The sequence below is a fragment of the Cheilinus undulatus genome, linkage group 13 (assembly GCF_018320785.1).
Source record: "Cheilinus undulatus linkage group 13, ASM1832078v1, whole genome shotgun sequence".
NCBI classification, from domain to species: Eukaryota; Metazoa; Chordata; class Actinopteri; order Labriformes; family Labridae; genus Cheilinus; species Cheilinus undulatus.
The window spans coordinates 40,038,855-40,065,497 of NC_054877.1; the positions used below are offsets into that span (position 1 = coordinate 40,038,855).

Consider the following 26,643-nt stretch of genomic DNA (forward strand, 5'->3'; position numbering starts at 1 on the left):
TTATATAAACAGTGCTTAACAAATTTATTAGACCACCCTAACCCTAACCAAAGTAAGGTTTATGCCACAGCTGCCCTAACTCAACAGCATTGGTAATTACCAAAATCATTTTTTATGTTTCTGCAATGGTTAATACACTAATACGTAGAAGCTCTTTAACCCAAATGATATTTTTAATGCTAAAATATAATTATTATTGTTATCCATGAATTTTCAAATTTACTGATTTACAAAAAAACTGAAAAAATAGTAAAGCACATTAATATTTCTTGATTATTATGTCAAATTATAGTTATTTACTTGCATTCCTGAAGAGAAGAATGAGTTTTAGTGGTTGAATGTTATGCTTGATTCATTTCTGACCTCTCAGAGAAGCCCAGTGAGCCGGCTCAAAATTGGGTGAATACAGTTTGAAATTCCTCATTCCTGTTCAAAATGGTAAAAGTGGAGAGCTCACTGAAAATGAAAGAGTCCGCATTAAAGCACTTCATGATGCTGGATGGTCTCTGAGACAAATATGAGAGGTGGTCTAATAAATTTGTTAAGCACTGTATGTATAATAAAGTACGTTTATAAATATATGCTGTTGAAATACTATTCCTGCGTGAACTTGCAGTTGTCCTGTGATCTCTGCCTGCTGGTCAGGGCTGTGCGTCGCAGCGCAGCACTCCAGACACACTCCCAGTGGGCAAGGTCACTCGCCCCCGGTCGGAGCAAACTCGCGGTGCTTCAGTGCATGGAGCTGTCGTCCTATGAGGAAATTGCGGGTTAGACCTTGTGTCCATCAATACAGGACATGCAGACTTTGTAAGACTAGAATGATTGTCTTTTGTATGTTTGTTGTGTAAATAAACAGACTAGCTTTCTACATATCAGAAAAATTTTAAAAATTGAGTTTTTTACACGTGTGAGATAAATAATGGCCGGAAGAGAAAAAAGGACAGCTTCAAACTTGAAAAACAGGATGTAAACAAATCCGATTTTGAAATAAGAAAATGTTGATGTTCAGGCTTTTGTTAGACATCCCAAAAAGAACTACAGTGTCTAATCAAATACTGAGTGTTGAGTTAAACTTAATGTAAAGTTGAATAATCAGTATTCATGATATACAGATTGGAGTGGCCCAGTGTAATTGGCAGTCACTGAAACAATGTCTCCCAGAGCCTCAGACTGTAAAAGAAATAAAAAAAAATAGATGTCATCACTTTCAGTTCCATCAAATGACAAAAGGACTCTTATATCAAATAATGATCACAGTAAGATGTCTTATTTTTCTTTCCTAAGATGAGAATGCTGAGTCCCATTCATGAGTTGCTGAGTCATTATTACAGGAATTAAAAGAATAGATCTGTTCACTTCAGTTAATGTGATGCACTTCATATTTAATCAGTGTAATTAGGCTGAAAATGTCCTCAGTGGTTCATCTCTCTCTGTTGACTTCACACATTTTATTAAAAAAGGACTGACGTGAATGATTAAAACCCTCTGCCTGTTCAGCATGTCTCTCACTGCATCAAACATACCGTGCATAAAGATGTGAGCTATATTGGTTTTAGAGGACAAGGCTTAGTCTTACTACCAAATGCATCTGCACAAGTTAAATCCATTTTAACCCACTCTGCTGGACTAAGTCTTTCTATGAATACCCCCTTGAGCTGCTTATAGTTCATCCTAAATGCATTAAAAACAGAACTATTAGATGTCCCTGTGTGCATGAGGAGTTCTCTGATGTCATGTTATTGTATCAGTGATGAATGTACAGCACGCTCAGGGACAGATGTAGTGGAGAGCTTCTATTAGCAGTAAGTAGAGTAACTCTGTATGCTCAATAACAAGAACATGTCCCATTATATGAAATAAATCATCTTGTTTACCGTCACAGTCCAGAAGCTTATTTCCTCTGAAACTGCCCAGTGGTCACTCTGAATTGTTCATGTTCTCTCTCTCTGTATTAGAAGTAGAAACTCTCTGTGCTCAGAACTGTAACAAAGCAATAATTTATCAGTAAAGCAAAAGCAAGGGCAGTTAATTCAATTCAGACTTGAATGATTGTTTAAAATAGCACATGATGTGCAAGTATACTGCAAACATAACACAGAAGGTAAATATTGTTGCAAGAGACCTCTAATCAATACAATAAAAAGAGATGATGAGTACAGAAGTGCTGTTCAGCTTTGTACACCTCCACTGCTTATTTTCTTTCAATAACTACATTCAATAAATACTGTAAACCACTTGCTTTTGTTTTAGAGCAGTGTTTCCCAACCATTTTTCCTTGGAGCCCCCCTTACATGTACCTAAGAAAAGCGGGGCCCCCCCAGGACCCAAGAGAGAAGAAAAAGTGATATCCTGACGTCAGAAATCATCACCGATTTTAATTGCTTCACTTATAAGACCCTACAAAAAGGCCTATGCATGTGTTTCTTCTCAAAAGACCTATGTTTAAAATACTTAAAAACTGCTTAATCATTGTTTAAGTCAAAATTTGCAAATCTAATTTTGGCAGCCTCAGATCAGACAAAGCCTCACGCCCCCTCTAAGATCTTTGCCACCCCCCCGGGGGGTCCCGGACCCCAGGTTGGGAACCAATGTTTTAAAGCATTCTGGGATCAATACCAGTATAATCCAGGAAGGAAGGCTGTTAAAAGTGCCTCTCCTGGATCGGGCTGCAAACAGGCCCAAGATGCTTTGCAAGTTGCTTGCTGCCTGAACCAGGAAAGCTATTTTCAAATATTTTTTGTCATTCATTCTTTGAAATTCATGCATGAAACAAAAATGATGGTTTACTTTTGAGTAAACAGACTGTATGGAGTAAAGTTTTATTAAATATAGTCCCTGGTTCAAAACGAGGAGGAAACAGCGGCAGAGCTGAGCAGTGATCCTCTACTCATCATCTTTAATCATTTTATTGTTGTTGTTTTGGCTGAAAAGCCCCCTGGCAGCAGAATTTATTTGTGGGCTGAATCAGGGCTTGGCATTATGACCAGCCTGATGGCCCAGACACAAGATTGAAAGAGTCCATATCAACTGATCGCATGTTTTATGTGCCATAATCCCGGGCGGGAGAGAAGAGGGGAGGGCGGTCAGAGTCAAGCTTGACCCGTCGTCACACACGTCTGTCACTTGGCCCCCAAGGCAAAATACAATGTTTTCAAGCGATTTCACCCCTGGTTATATCCACAGAGACCACCAGTGTTTTTCAGGTATTTGACACATCCACATCACAACTAGGGGCTCATGGTAACCCTACTACCCACCCGGACGGTACCCTAGGTTGTGCTTACTCACCACATCTACCCCGTACGCCACCCTTGAGGTGTAGACTTTATTGATACAGTTGATCCATGGATCATCCTCCATGGTTGTGGGTCTCTTGTAAGGGGATCATGGTCAGGGGCAGACAGCTCAGTAACATTTAAAGCCCCAGATATAGAAAAGCTCGTTCCAAGCAGGGCTGAAACAGGGGGGGTTTAGACAAAAATCCTATATTGGGTTGTCTTTCAGCAAAAAAAACTTCACAGGCATCTTTTGGGGACTTCTGAAACCAATATAAACCTGTCTTAAAGGGGTAAAATATGTCCCCTTTAAGCTGTTTAACTTTCTACTATGAGCAATGTTTAGCATTGCTCATTATAGAAAAAAAATGTTTTCTTCTGTTTTGTTTTCCTTGTGGATCACTGCAGACTGTTTATTGGCAGAAAATGTTTCATTTTTTTGTTTGCAAAGTTAATACACATGATGGGGATGCACTTATTAATATGTAGATTTGTACAGCACAAGTTGTTGTCCTCATTTTTTAAAAGCACCATCTAAAATAAAGGAAACTAATACTTTTCTAAGAATGCATTGTGGCAATGCATTTTGAATGAAGTGCTGGTAAATGTACAGTTGAATAGTGCTAACTAGTACGTCTTTTATGAAATGTACCAAACATTACAGACGTACTGTTTAGGGACAAGTAATCTGAAAATGGGTGGTTTTAAAGGTTTTCTTTTTCCAGAATATGAATATAAAATGTTAAACTTGGTGATTCTGGGCCAGTGTAGTAACATTTGGAGCTTGTTATTTTCAAAAAACAGTGCCTTGAGGAAGTCTAAGTGAAAAATTGTAAATTAGAATCTAATATGTCCTACTGCAATTTTCAAACCACAAAAGGTGCAATATTTTTTAACCTGAAATGTGTGTCATAATACCAGTTTAATACTTTTTTCTGCAGCAGTAGTGATGTTATGCTCTACAAATTATGCAAGCATTTAAGTTAATTTTTTAGAATAGTTTACAAAAATCCTACTTTCCTTGTTTTTGTATATTTTTTAAAATCAAAATGAGAATAAAAATGATCATTCCCTTTTGCAATTCGAGTCAACATAATGGCAATTAGATTTTTTTGGTTTGTTTTTTAAAACCATTCAGCCCTACCCTCGAGTGCAAGTTCAAAGTTTTCCTTAATGTCAGCCCCTAGTTTATGACTTTCTGTGTTTGATTCGGCACCTTGAAAGAATTTGAGTCATTCATTTGTAAGCAGAAAACCTTGTGGATTGCATTAACGCTTCAAAGTGTTAAAATTGTTAGAAGATGAATGCCTGTAGCTTGTCTAGACCATTTTTAAAATGCACTTTAGTCTGGCCGATCAGATGGTTCACAGTTTCAAAGGGGAATTTTAATGACCAAAATTTCCTTGGCAAAGAAATGTGTGATGTAGCCTGCTGGGGTTGACTCCTAAATCTTCAAATAAAAGCACATCTGAATTTAAAGCTCTTTTTACTGATCTGGTGCTGCAGCAGGTTTGCAGAGAAAAAGGTCTGTCTGAATTAGAAGCCCCTTGTACATTTAGAGATGTAATAGTTTGCTGATCACAAAAGAGGAAAACAAAATTTTAATGACAATCACTGCTCTTTCAGGTGTACATTTACAGCTGTATAATCTTTTCAATCTTTGCTATGCATGAGGTTTGTTTAGAAATAAAGGCTTGTCTCATCTTTATATCAGTCCCAAATAAAGAGAAGGGAATTTCACATACGAGGATAAATAAAAGCCCTGGCTTGATATTAAGTTCCCTTCTAGTTCCACATAATACACAGACTTATAATAGGAAATCATAACAGTATGAATGACAATCCAGTTTTATCTAATACCCTCACTATGCCAAACTGTTCCACATCAGCAGCAGCTTTCTTAATTTACAGAAGTGCATCAACATCGCTGCACTCCTCTGATCAGTCAGTCATCATATTAAACCTGCCTCGTGTTAGGAAAAAAGTCAACATCAGGTCAGGCGGAAATTTGTCTGCAAATTTCACGAGCTTGCAAATTTGATCCCCCTGCCAGCGGAGCTCAGAAATGTTCACCTCAGAAACCACTAAGACCAACCGCACTGAAACAGTGGGACGTGGCTTTGTGACTTTGCTTAGTGCTCGGCAGCAGTGCATGAAAAAGATTCATTGAGGCAGCATAAACTGTTCCTTCTGTCAGATAAACGAAACCATCTGCACCCAGTGGAAAAAAAGTTGTTCTGTTTTTGTCAGATGGTTCATTAGCATAAGGAACACATAAAATGTCAGCTGTTAACGCTGGTGTCCTCAAACCAATGATGGTTAATATAGAATGTGTACTGCTCAGTAATGGTTGACATTTATAATTCTCTGACTCTGCTCTTTGTGCGTATCTGCTGTCTTCTTTACCAATCATTTCTCATTTCTCCTTCTGTTTCTCTTCTCTTTCAGTCAGTTGTCATCCCTCCATCAGGCTCAGTCACTGAGGAGGAAGAAAAGACGCAGCGTGTTGTCCATTTTCTCCGGTTTCCGTAAAAACCGCAACTCCACTATCTCTAGTCAGGACTGCGAGTGAGTATGCAGCCCAGAACAGTAGGAGACCAAAGTAGCATTAAAGTGCAGCCAGACCTGCAGAATAAGAAAGCTGCTAAATTAAATCCAGTGCAGGCATTAACGTCACTTCATAGCTTCATAAATATTTTAATGGGAGAAAATATTTTCCTCTCTCCAACTATTTTCCTTTCCTTTTTCGTCTTGGGTTTGCGTACAGTTAAGCTTCAGTTATGTAACAGTTAAAAAAGTACTCTTGCAGTATTGAGAGATAGAAAAAGTCCAGGATGGAGAACTTAATCTACAAAAAAATTAATCACATATTAATAGCCAAAGTAGGTGTTCTTTGTGCGCTACATGATTAAAAAATTTTACAGAAAGAGAAAAGGGCACGTAGTGACAGTGTGTGTTTCAGCTGACCAAGGTGGTTACAATTTCAGCTTGAAGTGTTTCTAAAACTGGTGACGCAAAAACCTCAGCTGGTGAACGTCCTTGCTCTCACATGAAGGCCGAGTTTTACTGTACTGTGAAAGAGGAGCAAAACACAAGAGATGACTCACTCAAAGAATATATAGAAATCACTTCTGAAAAACATGTTTGGTAGCGTTTGAATTGCATTTTAGCAGCAGCTATTTCATCAAGAGATGTGTTCACTTGGAGGATGGGGTGAAATCTAGATGTGGCAGAATGTCAGTGTCATTGATGGCACAGTCCCTGAGGGTTATTGAACAGTTTATTTTAGTGTAAAATGTGGTGTATTAAGATGCACTTTTAACATCTATTTTTGTGTCTAAAGAGCTAGCTGCAACCTATGTATGGATGCGACCAATAAATGAGTATAAAATGCTGATATGTGCTGTCATCGCCTCAAGCACGGCACCTGGCCTGATACCATGGCTTGTTTGCAGTGACATGGTCCTGATGATACATGAAAGTCAGATGGGGGCCAGAAAGTAAAGAACTTTCTTACTTAGGCCCATATCCCCCTGTTAGGGTATATTATTACTATTATCTAATTTTATTTAACCAGGAAAACCTTATTGAGATCAATAATCACACTTACAAGAGTGTCCTGGCCAAGACAGCTAGCAACACAATGAATAGAGTTACAGACATGAAATATAACACTTATAAATGCAGATTAAACAAATCCTCAGTCACAGAGCACAAAGTCATTGGTCCAAACAGCTACAACTTGAAGCATCATCCTCCAATGCCTTTAATCTATTTTTAAAAAGATTCAAAGAGACCAGCTCCCCAAGATATAGAGTCTCTCGTAGCAGCTTCCAGGCTGCAGAAGCAGTGTACCTGAAACTCCTTTTACCTGTTTCAGGACAGACTTTGGATACAGATAGCAAAAATAAGTCTTGTGACTGAGTCACATAGTGAAGACTGTCACCTCCAGAGCTTTTCACGTGAATAAGATCACACGAGTATGATGGAAGCAGATTTAGTCTGGCCGTATAAATAAGGATAAGCTAATGATTTAGTCTGTGCTCTGATAAAGAAGGGCAACTAACTCGATTGTACAGAGTAAAATGATGAATTAAGGACTTGAGGTTTATCATAAATGTCAGTCCTCCATGGTACATAGTATCCAAAGATTTAAGGAGGCCTCCAGCATGTTCTGTCCTGACCCTGAGTTGGCCTTCTGTCCTGAGATGGTTCCAAGTGAGGTCCATCCTCTTGGTGTCAGCTTCAAGGTCTCGTCTCCAAGTTTTTTGTTTGGCCGGCCTTGTTTTCTCTTCTTTTGTGGATTCCAGGAAAGGGCCTGTCTGGTGGTGCTTGTCACTGGTTTTCTGAGCGTATGCAAGATCCATCCCCATCTCCTCCTCCCGATCTCAATTTATGGTGTCAAGCCTTGTTTATGGTGGTCTTTGTCACTCTCCATGTCTCCGAACCATACAGCAGCACTGACTTTGTTTGAATTAAAAAGCTGGGTCTTTGTGCACTGTGAGATCTCTCTAGGGCTCCAGATGTTTTGAGCTGAGCAAATGCTGCCCATACTTTGCAAATTCTTGCTTTTGTGTCAGCATCTGTTCCACCATGTTTGTCAATGATACTTCTAAAGTTGACAAAGGCCTCGACCTCTTCCAGTGGGCTACCCTGCAGTGTGACTTGCCCGTTGCACCTGGCCCGACACCATAGGTTGTTTGCAGTCACATGATCATGATGACGCATGAAAGCAGTCATCAACAGAGAGTTTCTACTTACATTAGACTCTCACTAACAAAAGAGTGATTTATACCTGGCATGGAGGCAGTGGATATAAATAACTTAGTCCTGCAGACCTCCTACTACATATCTAACTAGATAAAGGGAGACAAGAGCCTTGGTAAGTCTTGTTCTGGGCTAAAAGGCTAGCTGCGGCTCCTTGTTTTGTCATAAGAATGCTTTAAAGGGTACGCTGATGTGCTGATTAGCTAATAAACCTTGTGGGTTCAGTAATGTTGTGCCGTTTGTGAATAAGACACTTCCATAAGCCTGCTCTTATATGAACAAAATGAGCTGGCTCTTGGTTGAGAATCATTTTCCTTATGAAATATTTGTTGTCATCTAATACATGCTTAAAAAGCCAAACTGGTGCCAAATTAAGAGCTGTTTGGAATCAACTTGCTCTTATAACCAAGCCAAATAAGGCAGTTCTCAAAAAAGTGACGGATTTCCCATTGTTATGAGCAAGGCTGGGTGGACACTGACCGTGGAAACACAAGCAAGTTTAGGGTTTACCTTGGCAAACTCTACAGGATCAAATCAGACCGCCAGGTGGAAAGAAACCATACAGTACATGGGCATTGTCTGACTCCACCCCCCTAGGCTTAAAACAGAGGTTTAAAATTGTCTGCCCCATTTTTTGTCTATTGTTTTGGGGTTTTTTTCCCTATTCGACTGGTTGGCAAAGCCATAAACAGCACAAAACTCTGGCATTTTGATAGCATTTCTCTAAGCAGAAATCATTTCTTGCCCCCCAGGTGGCGTTCTTCACTGTGACATGACATCGTCTGCGAAAATCTATCGAAAATTTGACCAAAGAGTTGTGTATTGCAAGGGAGTGCTCTGCTGAACAAAACAAAAAGCATATGACATAGACCAGGCTGGCAGTGATATTTCTAAACTGCTGTTCTCCCTTTGACTATTGTCCTGTATTTAAAGAAAACAGGTATACTGTCAAGTTAATACTTTTTTGTGGTTGTGGTTTGATTGAGGGACCAGTGGAGGTGTGCAGCAGAGCATGCAGGCTATGGGTCTGTTCACAACTATCACTGATCACTGCAGGCTGAGCGCTCAACTACCAATCATTACAAACATTAAAGAATAACAAACACTGCATGATGAAAACAGAGCATGGTAATTTTTTGTGTAAGACAGTTTAAACCTTTACCCTCAGGGAGACCCCTGAAAAAATGTGTTTACTGGTTGGACTTACACTCTAAATTTTATGGTCATTCTTGCTATGTGGAAAGATGTACTGAGGGTTTTGCTGCCTTAAGGAAAGGGCTATGCATAACCCTGGCAGTCCAGATTTTTACCTGGTGTTTGTTAATTATCTGTATTTTTGCACAACTGCCCACAAAAGCAGGGATGCACAAATAAACCCAAATTTCAAGCAGTGCTCATGAAATTTGTAAGAACTGTTTGGTCCTGCCGCTACTGCCTTTTGTCAGGCTTCTGGAGTGGCGGCCAGTCAGAAGAAAGGAGGCTGAGAAAGAGCCATGCTGAGATGAGAGCTTTGATGTCTTACCCAAACATCCTGTTTGAAGGACGGCAGAAAAAGCAGAAAATTTGAAAGACATTTGTGGTGTGGTTGTTGGTATATTTTGAAGTTACACGACTACAGAAACAAATGGTCACTGCTGCTTGAATTTTTCACTACAGAGGTCAATGCACTATTAATGGGCTACTATGAGTATCCTGCAATGTTACATGCAACCTACTTTTAATAGCAGGAGTGGGATAAAAGATTGATACAGATGTCCATCATCCTTGTAGGTAAAATTTTAACCCAGTTTGATTTCACTGGTGTCAAAGCATGGTAGTACAGTGTGACCAGTTCCTGTTACTTCATTTCAACTCACACACATACTGTATGCTTAGAGGCCTTATTTACATGGGATCATCCCTTGTTTTTCAGTTAAAAATAACAATGTTGAGCTATTTTGAGTGCAGATCAGAGGAGCATTAAATGATAGATGATCACAACCAAACTATATATTTTTTATAGGAGCATTTAAACACACTTTTTTTATTTTTGATGGTCAAATCTGACCCATTCTGGTTTGTCTCTTTATGAACCATATGTATATTATATCCCCCAATTCTGTGCGGGAGCTTTATAGCCAAATGTACTTGGTCATAAATATAATTTTAACTCTTCTTTTTAGTGATTTATATGCTGAATGCTTAATTTTCATTAAATTGCACCTTGTTTTACTGTCACATTTTGCAGAAATATTTAATAGTACCCCTGGGGTATTTTTGACCTGCCAAGACAAAGAAAACACATTACATTGTTGAAAAAAGTATTAGTAATAAAGGGTGTTTGTAAATACATATCTTCTGTCAAAACTGTTTAAAATAGGTCAAAATTGACTCCAGGACAACATAAAGGTTTAAGGTGATTGATACTCAGACAGTTTCACCACAGTGTGTGACTGTCACCACTGAGATCAAAGTCAGAGAGAAACAAGACTGTCAGTTTTGAGACAGTGCTTTAAATTATCCCACAGTTTTGGAGCATGAAAGCTAAAAGTGGATTTTTCAAGTTTACAGTAAACCAGCAGGACCTGAGGCATTAGACAGTCCATGCACCGAGTCTGGTAGGGTCCAGTGGTCAAGTTCAGTATAGATGTTATGCAAGATGGTGTACATCCAATCAGGGACATTCAGAGAGAAAGATGCAACTGTTTATCACACCTCTGCACAGAGAAATCCAACCAACTTGGTCATATAGAATATGATGATGACTGTCAAAAGGATCCCTGGCAATGACTCTAAGAGCAGAGTGATAATCTGAGTTTAGAGATTTGATCTTTGAAGCCGCATGTCTGTAGATAATATTATAACCCAGCACCGAAAGACAGGTGGTTTTAGCAATACTTTTTCTGCAGTTTAGAGGACAATTGCACACATTTTCTGTACAGAAACCAGAGTTTACAAAAGTTTTCCTGCAAGACTTCAAAGTGGTAGTTAAATGTTAAAGATCCATGCAGATAAATAGTTAGATTTTTCTACACTGTCACCCTTTAAATACCCCTACAATGGATGTGTAGGCTGTTAAAATCAACGTCTCTATCTTTGGAGATCATGATTTTTCCATTCTGGCATTAAAAGAAACTTTAGACTAATGAATGCATTCTGAAGACTGTTAAAAGTATTAACCAGCACCTTTAGGGGAGTTTTGTGTTCTAATGTATCATATGATTGTCATGAAATATATCAGTTTTCACAAAATACTGTACCATGATATTATCATAATCATTGTTCACCTTATTGTGTTTAATTCTATAGTGACCCTGAGTTTCTCACTCCTTGTTTTTAGGTCATAAATATAAAGCTTCAAATGCAGGAACACAGGAAATATAATTCAGCTGTGTAGGCAGCCAAACTTTTTCACCATTAATCTCTGTGTATTATTAAAAGATACAGATCAGGATAAACAAGTACTTTACAGAGTAAATCTGTATTCTGGATTGTTAGATCATCTTGTCCTTTTTGGCCAAACCTCCACCTCATAAATGTGCATAAATATGACTCATCAAAATGTCGTGTGTGTGTCTCTCTCTTTCCTTCTGTTTGTCTGCTGCAGTGGCGCCTTGGAGAACGTCTACTCGATGATTCAGCACCCTAAGGATGCTGTGAGGCCAGAGAGCGCTGTTCCTGGAGCCAACGGGACCATGCCTTCACCTCGACCCATGCAGGGTGTGCCAGTGCCTGGGATGAGGGCCCCCAGCCCCCCCTGCCTCATCCAGAGACAGGTACAGTGTTATGCCTGAGCGTTATTTCCTGCCTGAGCAGAGGCTGTGCCCCGCAGAACCTCTTGATTTATTTCTGAACCAATGTTAACAGGTCAGGTCAGCCAGACAACCCACATCAGCAGTGCAACAGAGCCACATATTTAATGACATAGAAAGTGCAGTCATCCCACTGATGTTTTCAATATGCCCTGTGTTCACAAAAATAGATGGCAAAAGTTTTGTGACGGTTGGTGGAATATTGTCTTTTTCCATTATTCTAACACTTCTAACAAAGATGTACCTGTACTACTCGAGATACTTCCTGTATTTAAGGTGCTCTTCCGCTCATTGTTCACAACGCTGAAAAAGACCACCAGTTGGAATGCATCTGTTGTGCCTTAGCCTTAATAAACTGCTTTTAAGGACATTTTGAGTGCTAACGTTCTCAGTTTAAATCATGCATCAGTAACCTACAGGTGTATGGATATCACAAACGCTGCAGTAAATTTGGACACTCAAGCTCATGAGCAATAAATGATACAGAGGATGACACAAAGCAGCACACGAAAATGTCAAATGGTAACAATAAATCAGTCAGTAAAGTAAATTTGGTACAAAATTTAAAATATGATTATTGATGGTTATTCCCAAAGACACACTCAGAGTGAAGCATTAGTAGCAGCTCTGCAGCAGAGTTACCGTCTATGTGCATGCCTCCTAGCTGAAAGGTAAGGAAGCCGTCACACACAGGTAAAGGTAGGTAGTATTGTCTAGCCACTGGGGACAGCCACAGTGAGTTTGTTGTGACAGCCGGTCAGCTAGAATCCAAAATTCACACTTTTATGACAGCAAGCAGCTTCTGGCAGTGAGTCTGACCATCTCCAAGGGGGATTGCTCTGGCAAACTGTGACCTTTGCAGGCAGAGTGACACAATTCCAAGTAGCCAAAACATTTTGGCACGTTTTTCTTTATTCTGCTGTGGAGAAGTACCACCATTCTGGCATAACAAACAGTTTAAAGTTAATGCAAATGAGTGATCACTTCAGTTATCATCCTGCAATCAAACTCATAAATAGGGATTAAAATTGCACTATCTACTCTCCTAGTTTTACTCGGCAAGACTCAGCGCAGAGCTGCATGCTGTGCCCACCACCTGCTATTCCCAGCATTTCACTGTGTTGTCAGAGTTGTGGGGGACTATATGGCCTATTTTAATCTCTGCTCAGGCACACACACTTCCACACACTCCTGCAAGAAGAGAGTCATGAAGTCGTCCAAATCCCTTTGCCTCTCAAAGCAGAGTCCACGGATCCTCACTGATCCTAGAGGGGATTTGACGACATCCCCAGTAAAATGAGGGATAATTTAATTTATGTGTAATTGAATCAGCTAGATTTAGACATTTTAATCATAGCTTTCACTCTCACCAGTGTTATCAGACTGTTAAATGATGAACAAAGAGCGCTCCTGCCAATTAATTTCTTGTAATAAGGTATTTGACTTTGCTGTGGGTTTTGTCTTATACCTATCTTCTTTTATTCTCCAGTCTACAGACCTGGTAAGCATGGTTTACAGCTGCATTGGTGCAGAAATTGAAGACTCAGATGGGAGCAGCACCTGTGACATCAAAGACACAGACAACGCCGAGAGGATGACCACCGTCTCAGATGCCCCTACAGAAACTCGGACCAACGGCCACGTGGTGTCCTCCAAGCAGCAGACGGACAGACAGATGGAGGCAGGCAGGCAGGAGAGGATCGTCCCTCTGACAGACGCGCAGACTGACATGGAGGAGGACAGACAGAGCAGCGGAGGAAACGTGGGCCCCTGCGGGACGAGGCCAGAGCCCCCTCCGCAGAGCAGCAAGCCCAATCTGGCTGCTATGAGACAGAGACACCTGCAGGAGAGTTTAGGTACTGCAACTGAGACATCACATTAGTTAAATGATCTTAAATCATCCTACATTTGGGGAAATTAATGTTACAACAGCTCAATAAACAACAGCAGTAATAGCATTAATGATAACATTAAAAACAGAGGAAATGGGAAATTACTCATAAAAATGCCACCACCACTGCTACTATTACCTCTGCTACTACAGGTACTACTGCTGATAATGATATTAATTCATAATATATCCATCATTTTTACCTTTTAATCTCTGGATAGTGTAGTATTTCGTGTGTTAGTGCTTAATCATTCGTACACACATGATAAAATAACCCTCAAGTTTGTAATAGAAAAATATAATTAATAATCCAAATAGGTTCACACTCCACAAAATAAGATTTTACTGTTTCTTATTGACAGACAGGTAGAGTTACCTTGACATGTGACTGCTGTCTTCCTGCTCTCTTCCTCAGAGGAGTCATGTGATGTTGCTGTGATATGCCCTATCAACTGATTTTATACCAGTTTGGTCATTCTGTCTAGTTTAATAGAGAGCAACAAGTACCATCAGTGGACCAGGAAGGCCATTTAGATTTAAAAATGGTGCATAGCTGTGTTAATTTTGTGGTAATAAGTAAAGTATGTCTAAAAATGTTAGTCAATGGGCACCATGGGTCGAGCAGACACCAGATACAGAGGCTGTAGTCCTCTATGCACTGTTTGAGGGATCGGATCCCAAGTTTAGCGCTGTTTGGTGCATTCCCCCCTCCCCTTATTTCCTGTCTCTCATCAGCTATCCTGTCTAAATAAAGGCAAAAAGTCCATGAAATAATCTTTAAAAAGAAATGTAAGTCAGCGTCATTTTTTATGAGGCAGACTAGACAAAGACTGGCTAAGATAGATGTTAAAACTCTGACAAAAGTCATTTTAGTTTTCATCACTGAGACCAAAATTACAATAAAACATTGAACTTTTGGAAATCAGAATACACATTTTTTCATTGTGCATTAAAGCCATGTCTTTATTTTCATCAGTGTATTTTTAATCAAGTAAAGTATTGATAGTGCTTCGATTTGAATGTTTTACATTTATATCCATTTAACTATTTGGCTGTTTGAATTATTACAAGAAAATAAATTCAAGACTAAAAGTAAAGATAAAAATTTAAGGACTTTTTATTGACTAAAACTGGACTAAATTAGTTTGTAGACTAAAACAATACCACAATAATTGAGGTTAAGAATGACTGAAATGTGACTAAAACAAAAAACTATTTAATCTAAAGACTAAGACAAAATGTTCTTGCACTCCAGATGCGTTTGGGTTTTTTTGTGCAAATAAATTGCATGCCATTATATCTTTCTTTTCTTTTCCGAGCATGAACCATGTCAATGCAGGTTTTCACACCAGCAATGGTATTTCCCTGTGCAAAATTGCTCCCGATATCTTTTTCAAACCATGGTCAAAGTTCAAAGTTTCCCTCCCAACAAGCACAAATCTGACCAATCAAAATATCAGCTGATCCATGTGGTAGAGGTTTAAAAAGAAGGTAAGTTTATTTATATAGCACATTTCAGCAACAAGGCAAGAAGAAGTGCTTGCTTCACAAAAGACATCAAAACACAATGACAAAGGGAATAAGTAGCACAACAGAAATGTTTAAGAAATAAAAAGTTATTAAAACGGCCAATAAAACCCACAAAAGATAAAAACAAAGATCACAGCCATTATGTCTGTGGGGGATTTCTAACCTCGTTATCATCACCTGACCCCATCTCAAATCAAGTGCTGGGCCGTTCTTAGCCTAGTCTGCAGTCCGGCTTGTTTGCCCTGCTAACTAGAGGATCGTGCAAAACACACTGCAGACTTTTGCAGCAGAAATATTTCTTAGAACGGGCAGAATTAATTGAAAATTCAGGGCTCCAGCTATGCATTATTTGCATTGTCCTTGATGTGCAAAGTCCCAAAGACATTGTTTTAAAAAGGCTGCCAAAATTAGCAATGATGCATCGGACTCTGAAATGGGAAGAGGGGGGCTTACAAGACACGTCACAGCAAAATCACATGACTCATCTGAGGGAGACTGCTGGAAAGTTGTTACAAAACACTGTGCCTGATGAGAACACACTGGAAAATATGACCCATATTTTGATGCAAGGATAATTTAAGTCATGTAATCATGTAAAAGCTAGATTTACTTTTATACATCAAAATATCACCCTGATGTCAAAGAATTGACAAGAAACACCAATTTGTTAGAATTCCAGCATCAAAATGTGGTCTAGGATCTATAATATGACCATTCCTTGGAAAAAAAGGGCATTTTAAATGTTTAAAGAGAGTCTTGGATGCTTTTATCATCAAAATTTGACTAAATGAATCCTAATGCAAAGAGCACTTCAAATATTCTTTATTTTTAGTCCAAGAAGTGCTCAATTTTACAGTTTTTATAAGTCCTGAGATTCAAATCAGCAGATAACAGAACCCCTGTGGAAATTTAAGGACACTGATTAGATTAAAAATACAATTTCATTGTTAGAGTAATGGTATATTATCAGATCCTCTTGATTTAACAAAGAAAATTACAAGGAAATATACAGAATTAAAAAAAAAACACTTGTATGATAAATACAAAAGAAATATACAAGGTAATTATGTGATTATATGACTGTAAAAAGGATAATAGAATATAAAACAATCATTACTAATTCAGTTAACATCATAAAATCTTTATTTAAGACAAAGCTTTCAAAATGACTTTTATTAAAGATGCTGTAAATGTGGGCAGAACTTGGATGGCTTACTCCCTAAGCTCTGATGCCCAAACTATTGAAGCTTTAACAAAGAGAGTCATTGCTGAGGGTAGTTGTTAGATTCAGGTCTAGACTTTGTAATGAGCCAAACCCCTCCGTTTCAAAAGTAGGTATGGACTCAACTCCAACTCGAAGGGAATTATAAAATCGGTGCAATAGCTGGAGGCCAGACATAAAATCAATTTCAAAGGTCTGAATTTTGACATTTTAAGTGGGGAAAAAGTACAAAAAGTGCACTTTAATCCTCTGTTTGCAAGCTTCACTGCTGTGTACTGACTGCAAGAATGTTAATATAATCTGCTGCTTTTTTTCCTCATTAGCAGAGAGCAGCTGATCTCAGCGTGACGCATGCATATAAACACTTGCACCTCCATATAGGCCTAACCAAGTGGCAAGCACTAAACGCTTATCAAGCATTAGGAAGCAGTTAAGACTGGAATTTACCATCAACCCAGTCCAAAAACTGTATGCATTTTATTGTTTCTTGTTTACACAAATGTTTTTTGTTTGAATGGAGCAATAATTTCAGCCTCAGTCTGGCCAAGGCTTACACTTCCAATTACGGAGAGCTCATGAAATGTGTCAGCATTTGTGCTTAAAGGTTTTTATTTTTAATTTTCCAACAAAGCTCTGACAGCTCATAGTTAGGACTGTGTTTTTGTTTTAGCAGAAGAGGCCGGAAGGCTGGAAGCAGAAGAAGAGCAGAGTGAAAGGAAGCGTGAAGAGAAGCAGAGAGCGAGAGGACCAGAGGGGCAGCGTCCCCTCATACCCAATAAAGTATGTGTGTGCAGCATGTAAAAGAGAAACAAAGAAGTAGTCCCTGTCATGCAGCTTGGTCCACGCATCTTTTGGTCTTTGGGTCACAGTTCTGAAATGAATGTTAAAGAATGAAAACAATGGGTTGTTTGATTTATTTTGAAATAGCAAACTCACTCAAAATACAGTGAGTAATTTATAAACTCATGGCCATAAACTGTTAGACAAATGTTTAAAAATTGTTCATTTTTCACTTCATTGATGAAATGAACAAGAAAACAAATTATCAGTTTTAGGGTGATAACCAGGTATCACCCTTAACTGAAGTTATTTTATGATTAACATGGGCTTATAGCTTATGTGCTTTTTAACAATATTTAATTCAAATCCTTTTCTGACTTGGGCCCAGTATCCTGCCAGGACATTAACATGATTTAGCAGACAGCTGTCCTGGAACAACATCTAAAAAAATCATTTATACAAACAGGGGAAGGTTTTTCCATTTAAGTGTCTGACTGAGCTTTTACTTTGAAAAGCAAGCAACAAAAGTTACCATGCTTTATTTATCATGCTTATGGTGTACAGTACGGTCCATAAGTTTATGGACAGTAACACATATTTTTATCATTTTGCTTCTGTTTCCAACCACAACTGGTTTAGTCAAGATGTGACTAAGGTGTAGACTTCCATCTTACTCAAGAAGTTTTATAAATATATAGCATTTAAAATTAAGGGATTACAACCATTGTATTCAGTATACCTCCATTATCAAAAGAGCTAAAAATATTTGGACAATCAGTTGACAAGGTGTTTCACAGTCAGGTGTGGTCTGTTACTTCAAGACAAACAAAGCAGATAAAAGGTCTGGAGACAATTTCAAATGTTGAAGTGGCATTATTGGCAATATGAAATCCAAGGGAATCAATACAGGTTAAGGAGACCACAACAAATCTATCAGAATTAGAGATTAAAAAAACACAAGTAGTGGTCAAATCAACAATTTATTTAATCAAAAAAAAAAAGGGGGAGTGCACTGGTAGTTTAAGTGCCATCTAAAGGTTTGGAAAACTACAAAGACAAATAAAATGAATGATTTCAGAGTCCTTTATCTGCTGGAGAAACCCCCTTTACAACATCTAGACAAGTCAAGTATACACTTAAGGTGGTTGTTGTTTTATTGTCAGATTCTACAATCAAGGGACGCCCTCAATGTACTTACAGAGACTTTTATGGGCTGAGATTTGTGCCACTAGAAACTGAATTTGAATATCGTTGTTGAATTTGAATAGCATGATTTGAATTTGAATTTATTGTTTTGAAACTGAATTTATTTGCTTTGATACTGATTTTTTTTTTGCTTTGAAATTGAATTTGTTTGCTTTGAAATTGTATTTTATGCAGTTGAGCATTCAACTCTATATATTCCTTAAATTCAAAAATAAAAATTTCAATTTCAGTTCATTCAATTCAAATTCAGTTCTACAATTCAATTTCAGTTTAGCGTGGCACACCGTTTACATCATCCACTTCCATGAGGAAGAGTAATCGAGCACAGATAGTTCTCAACTGAGTGGGCATGCATAAAATTCAATTTCAAAGCAAATAAACTCAGTATCAAAGCAAATAAATTCAGTTTCAAAGCAAATAAATTCAGTTTCAAAACATTTAATTCAAATTCAAATCATGCTATTCAAATTCAATAACATTATTCAAACCCAGTTTCTAGTGGCACAAATCTCATAGACTTTTCACTAGCAAGAACCACACCATCAACCAGAATGTTATTTGATAATCATTTATTAGATATTTCAATCAGGAGAGATTTGATACAAACTTAACAATTCTTTATTTTACAGACTGAATCAAAGAATTGTGCAAAGTCCTTGGGCAATTGGACTCCACCATGATTATTTCACGTATTTGAAGGAGTAGTGAAGCAATCAGCAGGAATAGGATACCCCCCCCCCCCCCCCCCGTGGAGTCTGGACACTGGTGGTGGTGTTGGTGGTGTTGAGAAGCTGCTCAGGAACCAATGAGGTGGCATGGAGAAGGAGACTGAGGTGTGCAGAATGAGATGAGCAGGAGACCTGAGAGGATCTGGACGGGACACTGATTTACTGAATGGAGGTGGCTGGGATGGAGGAGGGTTGAAGCGTCTACCCAGAACACCTGGCTGACTGTGAAAGAGAGAATGACTGATTTAAAATTTGTAAGGTGCATGATGATAATAATAATAATAATAATAATATCCTGAATTTATATAGCGCCTTTCAAGAAACCCAAGGACGCTTTACAAGAACTCATAAGACATGGACAAACTATGTGAGGGATAGGATGACAGGTGGTGCTTCAGACGTTGATTGGTCAACGAGGTTGTGACAGAATCTGATTAGCTGAGTACTTAGGAGAGTGAACGCCCATAATCAGCTGATCGTGAGAGCAGGTAGAGAGAAAGAATGAAAAAGGGAGAGATGTGAATGAGTGGTGACTGAAAAATGAGCTGAAACAGTCTTCCTGCTTGAGCTTTCGCTGAGCTCCAATTAAATGATTCTTTTGGGAAAGTGATGTGAAACATTTGCTGACATTGGTTTAGGGAAGCTGTATCTCTCTGCATCCTACAGATAGGGTGAAAAATAGAAACAGAGGAAAGGGAGGGGTTGCAAACAGGTGGAGATGGTCAGGATTGAATTTATGGAAACGCAGGAAGAGGCATGGTTGAGGTTTGGACCTGCTCTGGACTTTGTTATGTAGCGTCACTCCAGCAAGGTTCAAATCACTGGTAACGTTCATGACCAGTAAGGCCAGATACATCCTTACCAGATCTCAACCAGGAAGAGAGGGCATGCTTCTCAGTAACTGAAGATGAGCAAAGCAAGGCAGAAAGACCCACAAACAGGCAGAGAATGAAGGCAGCTGCAGTAATGGCATGGTAAAGCCACTTAAAGCAGCCATTGACTGTAAAGGATTTTTATTTCAATGTAAAAAATACTGTTACATTTACAATAATATCAGTGTGTCCTAACACTTTTAAGCTCTTGTTAAGGGAGGTACTCTGAATAAAACAGCTGCAATTTCTAAATGGTAAATGCCATATTTTTGTGAAACCCCTTGTTTTAGAGCTGTCTAAACCTCAGTCACTGTAAATAGAGTTTACAGACCTCTGGCCCACAGTGTGACACCAATTTCCACTCAGTATCGGTGTCTGTCTTGTAGTTAATTTCCTTTCTTTTTAAAATGGACCATGAAAAAACTATTATAAAACATTTGCCTGTTTGTAGACCATGAATAAGGAAATCACTTTGTATTCATATCCAGAATTTTCTCTTTGAAACAAAAATAACATAAATTAACATATTGTTTTTATCAGTTTCAGAACTGTAAATCCAAACACTAATGGATACACAGACCTGGCTAACTCTAATGAGTAATGCAAATCAGTGCTTTCCTTTTTTTCAGCCAAGTCTGGACATCTCGAGAGACAAGACATCTCCAGATAAAGCTGTGACCCCTCCTAAATCCTCACCTGTCAGTCCAGAGGAGAAAACAGCCAATGAGCAGAGGGGTTTACCTGCTGTTCAGCCAATCATTGAAGAGGAGGGAACTATGGAGAGGAAGAGCCCGATCACATCTGAGGCGGCAGAGGATGTCAGCCCAGGTAGCAATGATTTTTCACAACAAAAACAGTAGATGGTAATAAAACAGTGTGCTGTCATCTTCTCTGTGGATGGAAACATTATGATGTTGATGACTGTTATGATTGTTTTTCCACCCAGACAATGGAGAGGGCCGAAATGGATTTCCAGCAACATCACGTCACACCAGGAAGTCCAACTCGTTTGACATAGGTACTTTTTGTCCGACACAGTGCTAACAGCTCCCCCACTGTTGTGCAAACACTATGATGTTCACATAATGCCTGCTGTTGAGTTTGTCTGAAAGAAGCTCACCTTCTAAAGCATTTTTGTTCATAAATCATAACAACAGTGCAGAGCCTTTGTTATGATTTATCAAATAAAAACAGCATGAGTCTTGTTTTTTGTGCTCCCAAGCCTGTAGAGCTTGTTGGCTGTGTTCTGCACCTATATTATCCCCTGCAACCCTCCCCTCTAAGTTCCCAAACCCCACTTTGTGTTTGTTGTGCGGTTTCCCCCAGGCATGGAGCGAGACAGCCCCTACGATCTGGAGAGGTCTTCAGATCGCAGATTCCCTGTGAAAAAGCCCCTAATGCCCCAGTACAGAAACAGATCTCTGGACTACCCAGCTGGGACCGGGTGTATGTATCTGTTTCTGTTTCTCCTCACATGTGTGGTATGACGGCCAATTTGCACCTCTGGTTTATTGCACTAATTTAATCAGAGCAAAAGTTTCTTACCTTTGTGAAGTTTACCAAAAGAAATAAAGTTTTACAGACATGCAGAGAGCTTACTTTTGCAAAAACTCATCAGTGTGGATTTGAAAGCATAATGGGTGAGTCATACCTTACATACTGAATGCATGCTTGTTCCAGCACAAAGAAGTTATGAAACCTAATCTTAAAATGTAATTTGCCTTTTTCTAGAAACGTCTCTTTGCAGCTGTCAGCTGCTTTTGACACTGCAGGGAGAAGTGTGCTATTAGACGAGAACGTCACAATATTTCAATAAAAGATCTTTTATCATTCCTGCTTTAACTGTAGCCGATTCGTTTCTGATACTACTATCTTCTATTATTGAAATAATTGGCAGCCACGTTCAGCTGATTCATCATCAGTGGTAGACCGAGTAGTTTGGTTTTGAAGATGGAAACCCTGAAGCAGAGAAATTCAAGAGTTGCTAATGACATGTCAAAGCTGCTGCCAATTACCTCTGTAATACAGAACTGGGTATGAAAAAGCTGCTACAGGGACTCAATTACCATCTCTGTGAGAATGATAAAAGGCTCCACATGTCACAGATGATGGCATTAGGGCCAGTTTTACCAAACATGTGAAACCAAAGTGGTCCTCTGTGCCCTGTCCGGGTCTATTTTAGGCACTTTGATGCTTCCACTAGAGACATCATAATCTGGACAGAAACACTTTGTTACATTTGTTTCCTGAGCACATGAAATCTGTGAGGACTGTCAGAGATTTATTTTGTTTACTGTACCAAATTTGCTTAGTTTTTAGTTCAGGTGAGCTAATTTCAAGTTTAATAAACTTAAAGATGCATCAATTCAATGTGTATTCATGCATTTCAGATAGATAAAATGAGACAATAAGAAGTTGGAATGCTAGCTTAATCAGTAGCTCTTCTACTTTTTGCTTGAAGCAAACCAGGAGTATAATAATGCAACTAATACAGTACAACACAATACTATACAAAACACTTTATTGTCCTTTTGAGGAAATTTGTCCTGGACTTCAAGTGCTGCACACATACAGCTGCCAGCACAAAAATAAATTAGAGCAATGAAGGACAACAATCCACATGAACGCATAGTAGCACAAGCCAACAATGAAAATAGAAATTATAGTGTTGCACATGTCCAGAGTACTAGATCTGCATAAATGAAATACTAGATTAGTAAGAAATTAAATGACGTGGACCTGTTTTATATAAAAAGTAACAAATACTGAAGTCTTGTGCCCTCTTCACACACTATTAATTTTACCTTGGGACTTCTGGTCATTTGTATTGATTGCACAGGCTGTCTAAATTTTTAATCCTGTTTGAATCGACCAGGTTTGTAATTTGTGGAGTAAAAATTCCAAGGCAAATGATCTGCTTTATCTCAGCACACACATAGCTCCACAGGTAATACTAATCCTGTGCCAATCAGCATAATTGTGTTTTATAAATGAACGTGCAGCTATTTCTGATCGAAAAACATAACAGAGGTTGCGTACGACACTGTCAACAAGGTTTTGAATAATTTAGGTTATTAATAGTGCTTTGGCTTCAGTTAATTCCAGCTAATGACTTTTTTTTACTTATTTATTTACTACAACATTTAAACTTAAATGCATATGCTTTTTTAAGCCATACATTTCATGCATAAACAATTTACATTCAGCAATAAGGCTTCAGCAGCTAATCATCACAAGCAGGGCTGCTGTTGTTGCATAATGATCCAAAATTAATGAGGGCAGAGTAATATACATCAACAGCATAAAAAAAAGACTTATAAATGGCAGGAGAGGTTCATATTTCACAACATCTCACTTTCTCATAGATAAACAGGAGGGATGCTGAACTTTCTACCTCTTCTTCTCTGTCTGATCAGCTACAGATATGGAACTACAACTTACGTGACATTAATGTGTAATGGTAGAGTTATGGGAGATTATTCACTAGTTTATTAGTCATGGACAGCTTCGACAGATCTAAAAAAATGTAAAAATATTGGGGCTGTCAAGATTAATCAAGTGCGATGAATCAAGATCCACAATTAGTACACTATTTTTTAAATCTCGATTAATCTCATGCTTTATTGTCTTTTTGAACACACTTTGGTTAAGCCATGGCAGTCACAATGATGTAAAATACTAGGGGTGAGGGAAAAAATCGATGAAGCATAGTATCGCAATATTTTGCGCAGCAATGTATCGTATTGTATCTTCTGCCAAGTATCAGTTTTTTTTCAAATTAATTTCTAATATGAGCTGAAGTCCATGATACTGGATAAAAAGCATCATTTTTTTTCCTGTCCACTTGATGACTTGATGAAAATAAAATACTGCAGTAATACATTAAAAATGAAGGCAAGGCTAACACTAACTCAGCTAAATAGATGAAAAAATAGTATAGATAGCAGTATATCACAATATATGGTATCGCAATACTCTTGTGTATAGCAAAATGTTTAAATTGGCAATAATGTCGAATTGTGGCATTAGTATCCTAATAATATCGTATCATGGGGCCATGAGTAATACCCACCCCTATAAAATACGTCCACCACTGCTCCTTAATGTCTCATTTAACTTTAAAAAATCACAGACAGCTCAGTGGACAAGTCAAAAGTCATCTGCATGTTGTGATACCAAACATTTATTTTTTAACTTACCCCTTATGTCCATAAAATCCATAACAAGTTTCTTTTTCTGTTGTCAAATTCATGTAAAAATCTTCAATCTACCTATTAAAGCAGTTCTGTGTCCAAACAGGAAGTCACTTACCCTTAGTTTATGTCTGCATTCTGTAATCTTAAAATATGATAAAAAGAGTGTGATTAATCATGATTAACTACAGAATTAATGGAATATATCGCAGTTAAAGATCTTGATGTATTTATAGACCCTAGTTTATACACGTCTTCACCTTGTTTAACAAGCTAAAATTCTCTGTTAACTAAGAAAAGAGAAAGAAAATCAAGGAAATATTCCTGTCCCACACTTCTGATGCCTTGTCATTCCCCTCTTTTCTTGTTCCTCGTCCATCTCGATGTGAGCAACAAAGAGGAAATCAAGATGTGGCAAAAATGTTGCACTGCAATGCATTGTTTTGCTAGGCAGTCAGGATAGTGCAATAGGAATAATGTGATAAGGCTGATTTTGTCAGCGACACTCGCTTATAGCAATGATAGTTAAAACATGGAGTATTAAACTTACTGGCACATTGATGTCACTGAACTCAGTATCCACATATAGTTGCTGTAAACAGAAACCAGCATGGATCCTGTCGAGACCTTTAACACTGATACTCCATCCAGGTATTTGAGTCGGCATCAGACAGACATTCAATGCCAGGATCAGATTGGTGCATCACCACTTGTATCAGCTTCCCTTGACTAACTAACCTTAAAAATGGCATTGCTAATGGATTAAGACTAATCCACTAAAAGATTAAAAAGAGGGGCGGCAGTTTTCCAGATCATATTATAAGTTGACCGTGTGCTAAGTGTAAACGAATATTCCTTATTGTACATTTAAAGTGGTACATTGACAGTGTCTTTGCTTCTTTAGGTTATGAGAGTCCCCAGCTTGGAAACAGAGACCCTTTATGACGTTACCAGAGCAGCGGAGGATGCACAGACTTGAACGTGGAGGACTGGAGAGAGACAAGCTTTTAAACCTGTGTGCACTAAACTAACAAAGATCCAACTGCAGCTTTTTCTTCTTTTTCATAAACATTTGTTGCTGAAGATGCATGTGCTGTATGCTTTCTGTTTTAACTGGTTGCACTTGGTGTGGTTTTTCTCAGGCATAAAGAAAGTCTGCGCTGCAGGACATTAGAGATCAGTCATACGGTAGTTCAGTGTCTCTTCAGGAACACAAGCTCTTGTTTTAGGCATTTGTGCAAATTTAGTCTTAGAAAAAAATCCCTTCCCTGTCTTTTACTGACAATCTGTGACGACTTAAAGTGAGTTTGTATTTATTCTAATGGAGATGTAAATACTGAATATAAACTGCACTAACCATTGTGGTACTCTACCAGTTAACAATCATGTTTTTATTTGTGATAATCATTTGATAACTGTGTTTGTAAGTATGCTTTTGGTGTATGCTGATGATTGAGAAATGTGTTTTCATGCACTTAGCACTCCCATCTCTTCAAGAGTATTTAAATCAGTCAGTGGATCCAGTTTGAATCGGATTTTACAGCCTGGAAATGAGTATATTTTCTAAAAATGCTTCTATGAATCAGAGTAAATAAAAACGGACTTTACACAAGACTTTGGTTGATGTTGTGTTCTCTTTTAGTCTTTTTTTTCTCCATTAAAGTGGGCATATGACAAAAAGACTTGGGCTGTCAGCATCAACGCATTAATTTCAATGTATGCAGGTCCATAATTGGTGTATTTTTATTTTTAATTGCATGCTTTTTTTGTCCCTTTCAACACAGTTTGTTCAGCCAAACTGCTTCTGTCTGCAGCTGGAGTGATGAAAAATAAATCCAACATATTTGCTATTGTATCTAATGGCTGCTGCCGCGGTACCTGTTAGCTCGGATGTAGCTGTTGCTGTGGCTTTAAATGTTACTGAGCTGTCTAACTCCGCCCCTATCAGAAATGGGTGTGGCTAAATGGATGTGGCTCTTCTGATCCTCCTCTCAGCTAGCCTAAGTGTATGTTGCATAACGTGACCTGTAAACGGAATTGGACCATATTTCCTTTTAAACAAGTGCACAGAGTCATACAGAAAGCTCGTCTTGGCTGAGAAAGATGTTTTAGCACACCCCTGATCGGCCTTGGCATCAGTTGTATTCACTGAGGCATTAACTCCGCCATTAATAACCCAAGGCAGTGGTAGTTTCTCAGTAGTAGCGCATGGGCACAACGTCATTTGACACTCTGATTAGCCCATCATGAATGTGATGGACAGAACATTCCTCCAATCACCTTCCTAGATTTTTTTGAAAAGTCCTGCCCTTCCTAAACACATTCTACGGGAACTTTCTCAAAAGCATGTGAATGCAATGGACATATGAAACAGTCTATCTGGTGTGT

General features: G+C 38.5%; 1 protein-coding gene across 5 annotated transcripts in view; it reads left to right on the forward strand.

Moving 5' to 3' along the window:
• The window catches only part of carmil3 (capping protein regulator and myosin 1 linker 3), a 214,089-nt gene extending 188,230 nt beyond the window's left edge, over positions 1–25,859 (forward strand). For 3 of the 5 annotated variants that reach the window (XM_041804349.1, XM_041804345.1, XM_041804347.1), the window contains 8 exons: positions 5,724–5,843; positions 11,629–11,797; positions 13,323–13,689; positions 17,147–17,256; positions 20,692–20,890; positions 21,009–21,080; positions 21,389–21,508; positions 25,160–25,859. In XM_041804349.1, the coding sequence (XP_041660283.1) occupies positions 5,724–5,843; positions 11,629–11,797; positions 13,323–13,689; positions 17,147–17,256; positions 20,692–20,890; positions 21,009–21,080; positions 21,389–21,508; positions 25,160–25,200 (1,198 nt within the window). In that variant the 3' untranslated portion in view covers positions 25,201–25,859. Of the gene's footprint in view, positions 1–5,723; positions 5,844–11,628; positions 11,798–13,322; positions 13,690–17,146; positions 17,257–20,691; positions 20,891–21,008; positions 21,081–21,388; positions 21,509–21,793; positions 21,894–25,159 lie in introns of those variants that run through there. The other 2 variants (XM_041804346.1, XM_041804348.1) reach the window with 2 other exon arrangements.
• Positions 25,860–26,643: the final 784 nt, after the last annotated feature.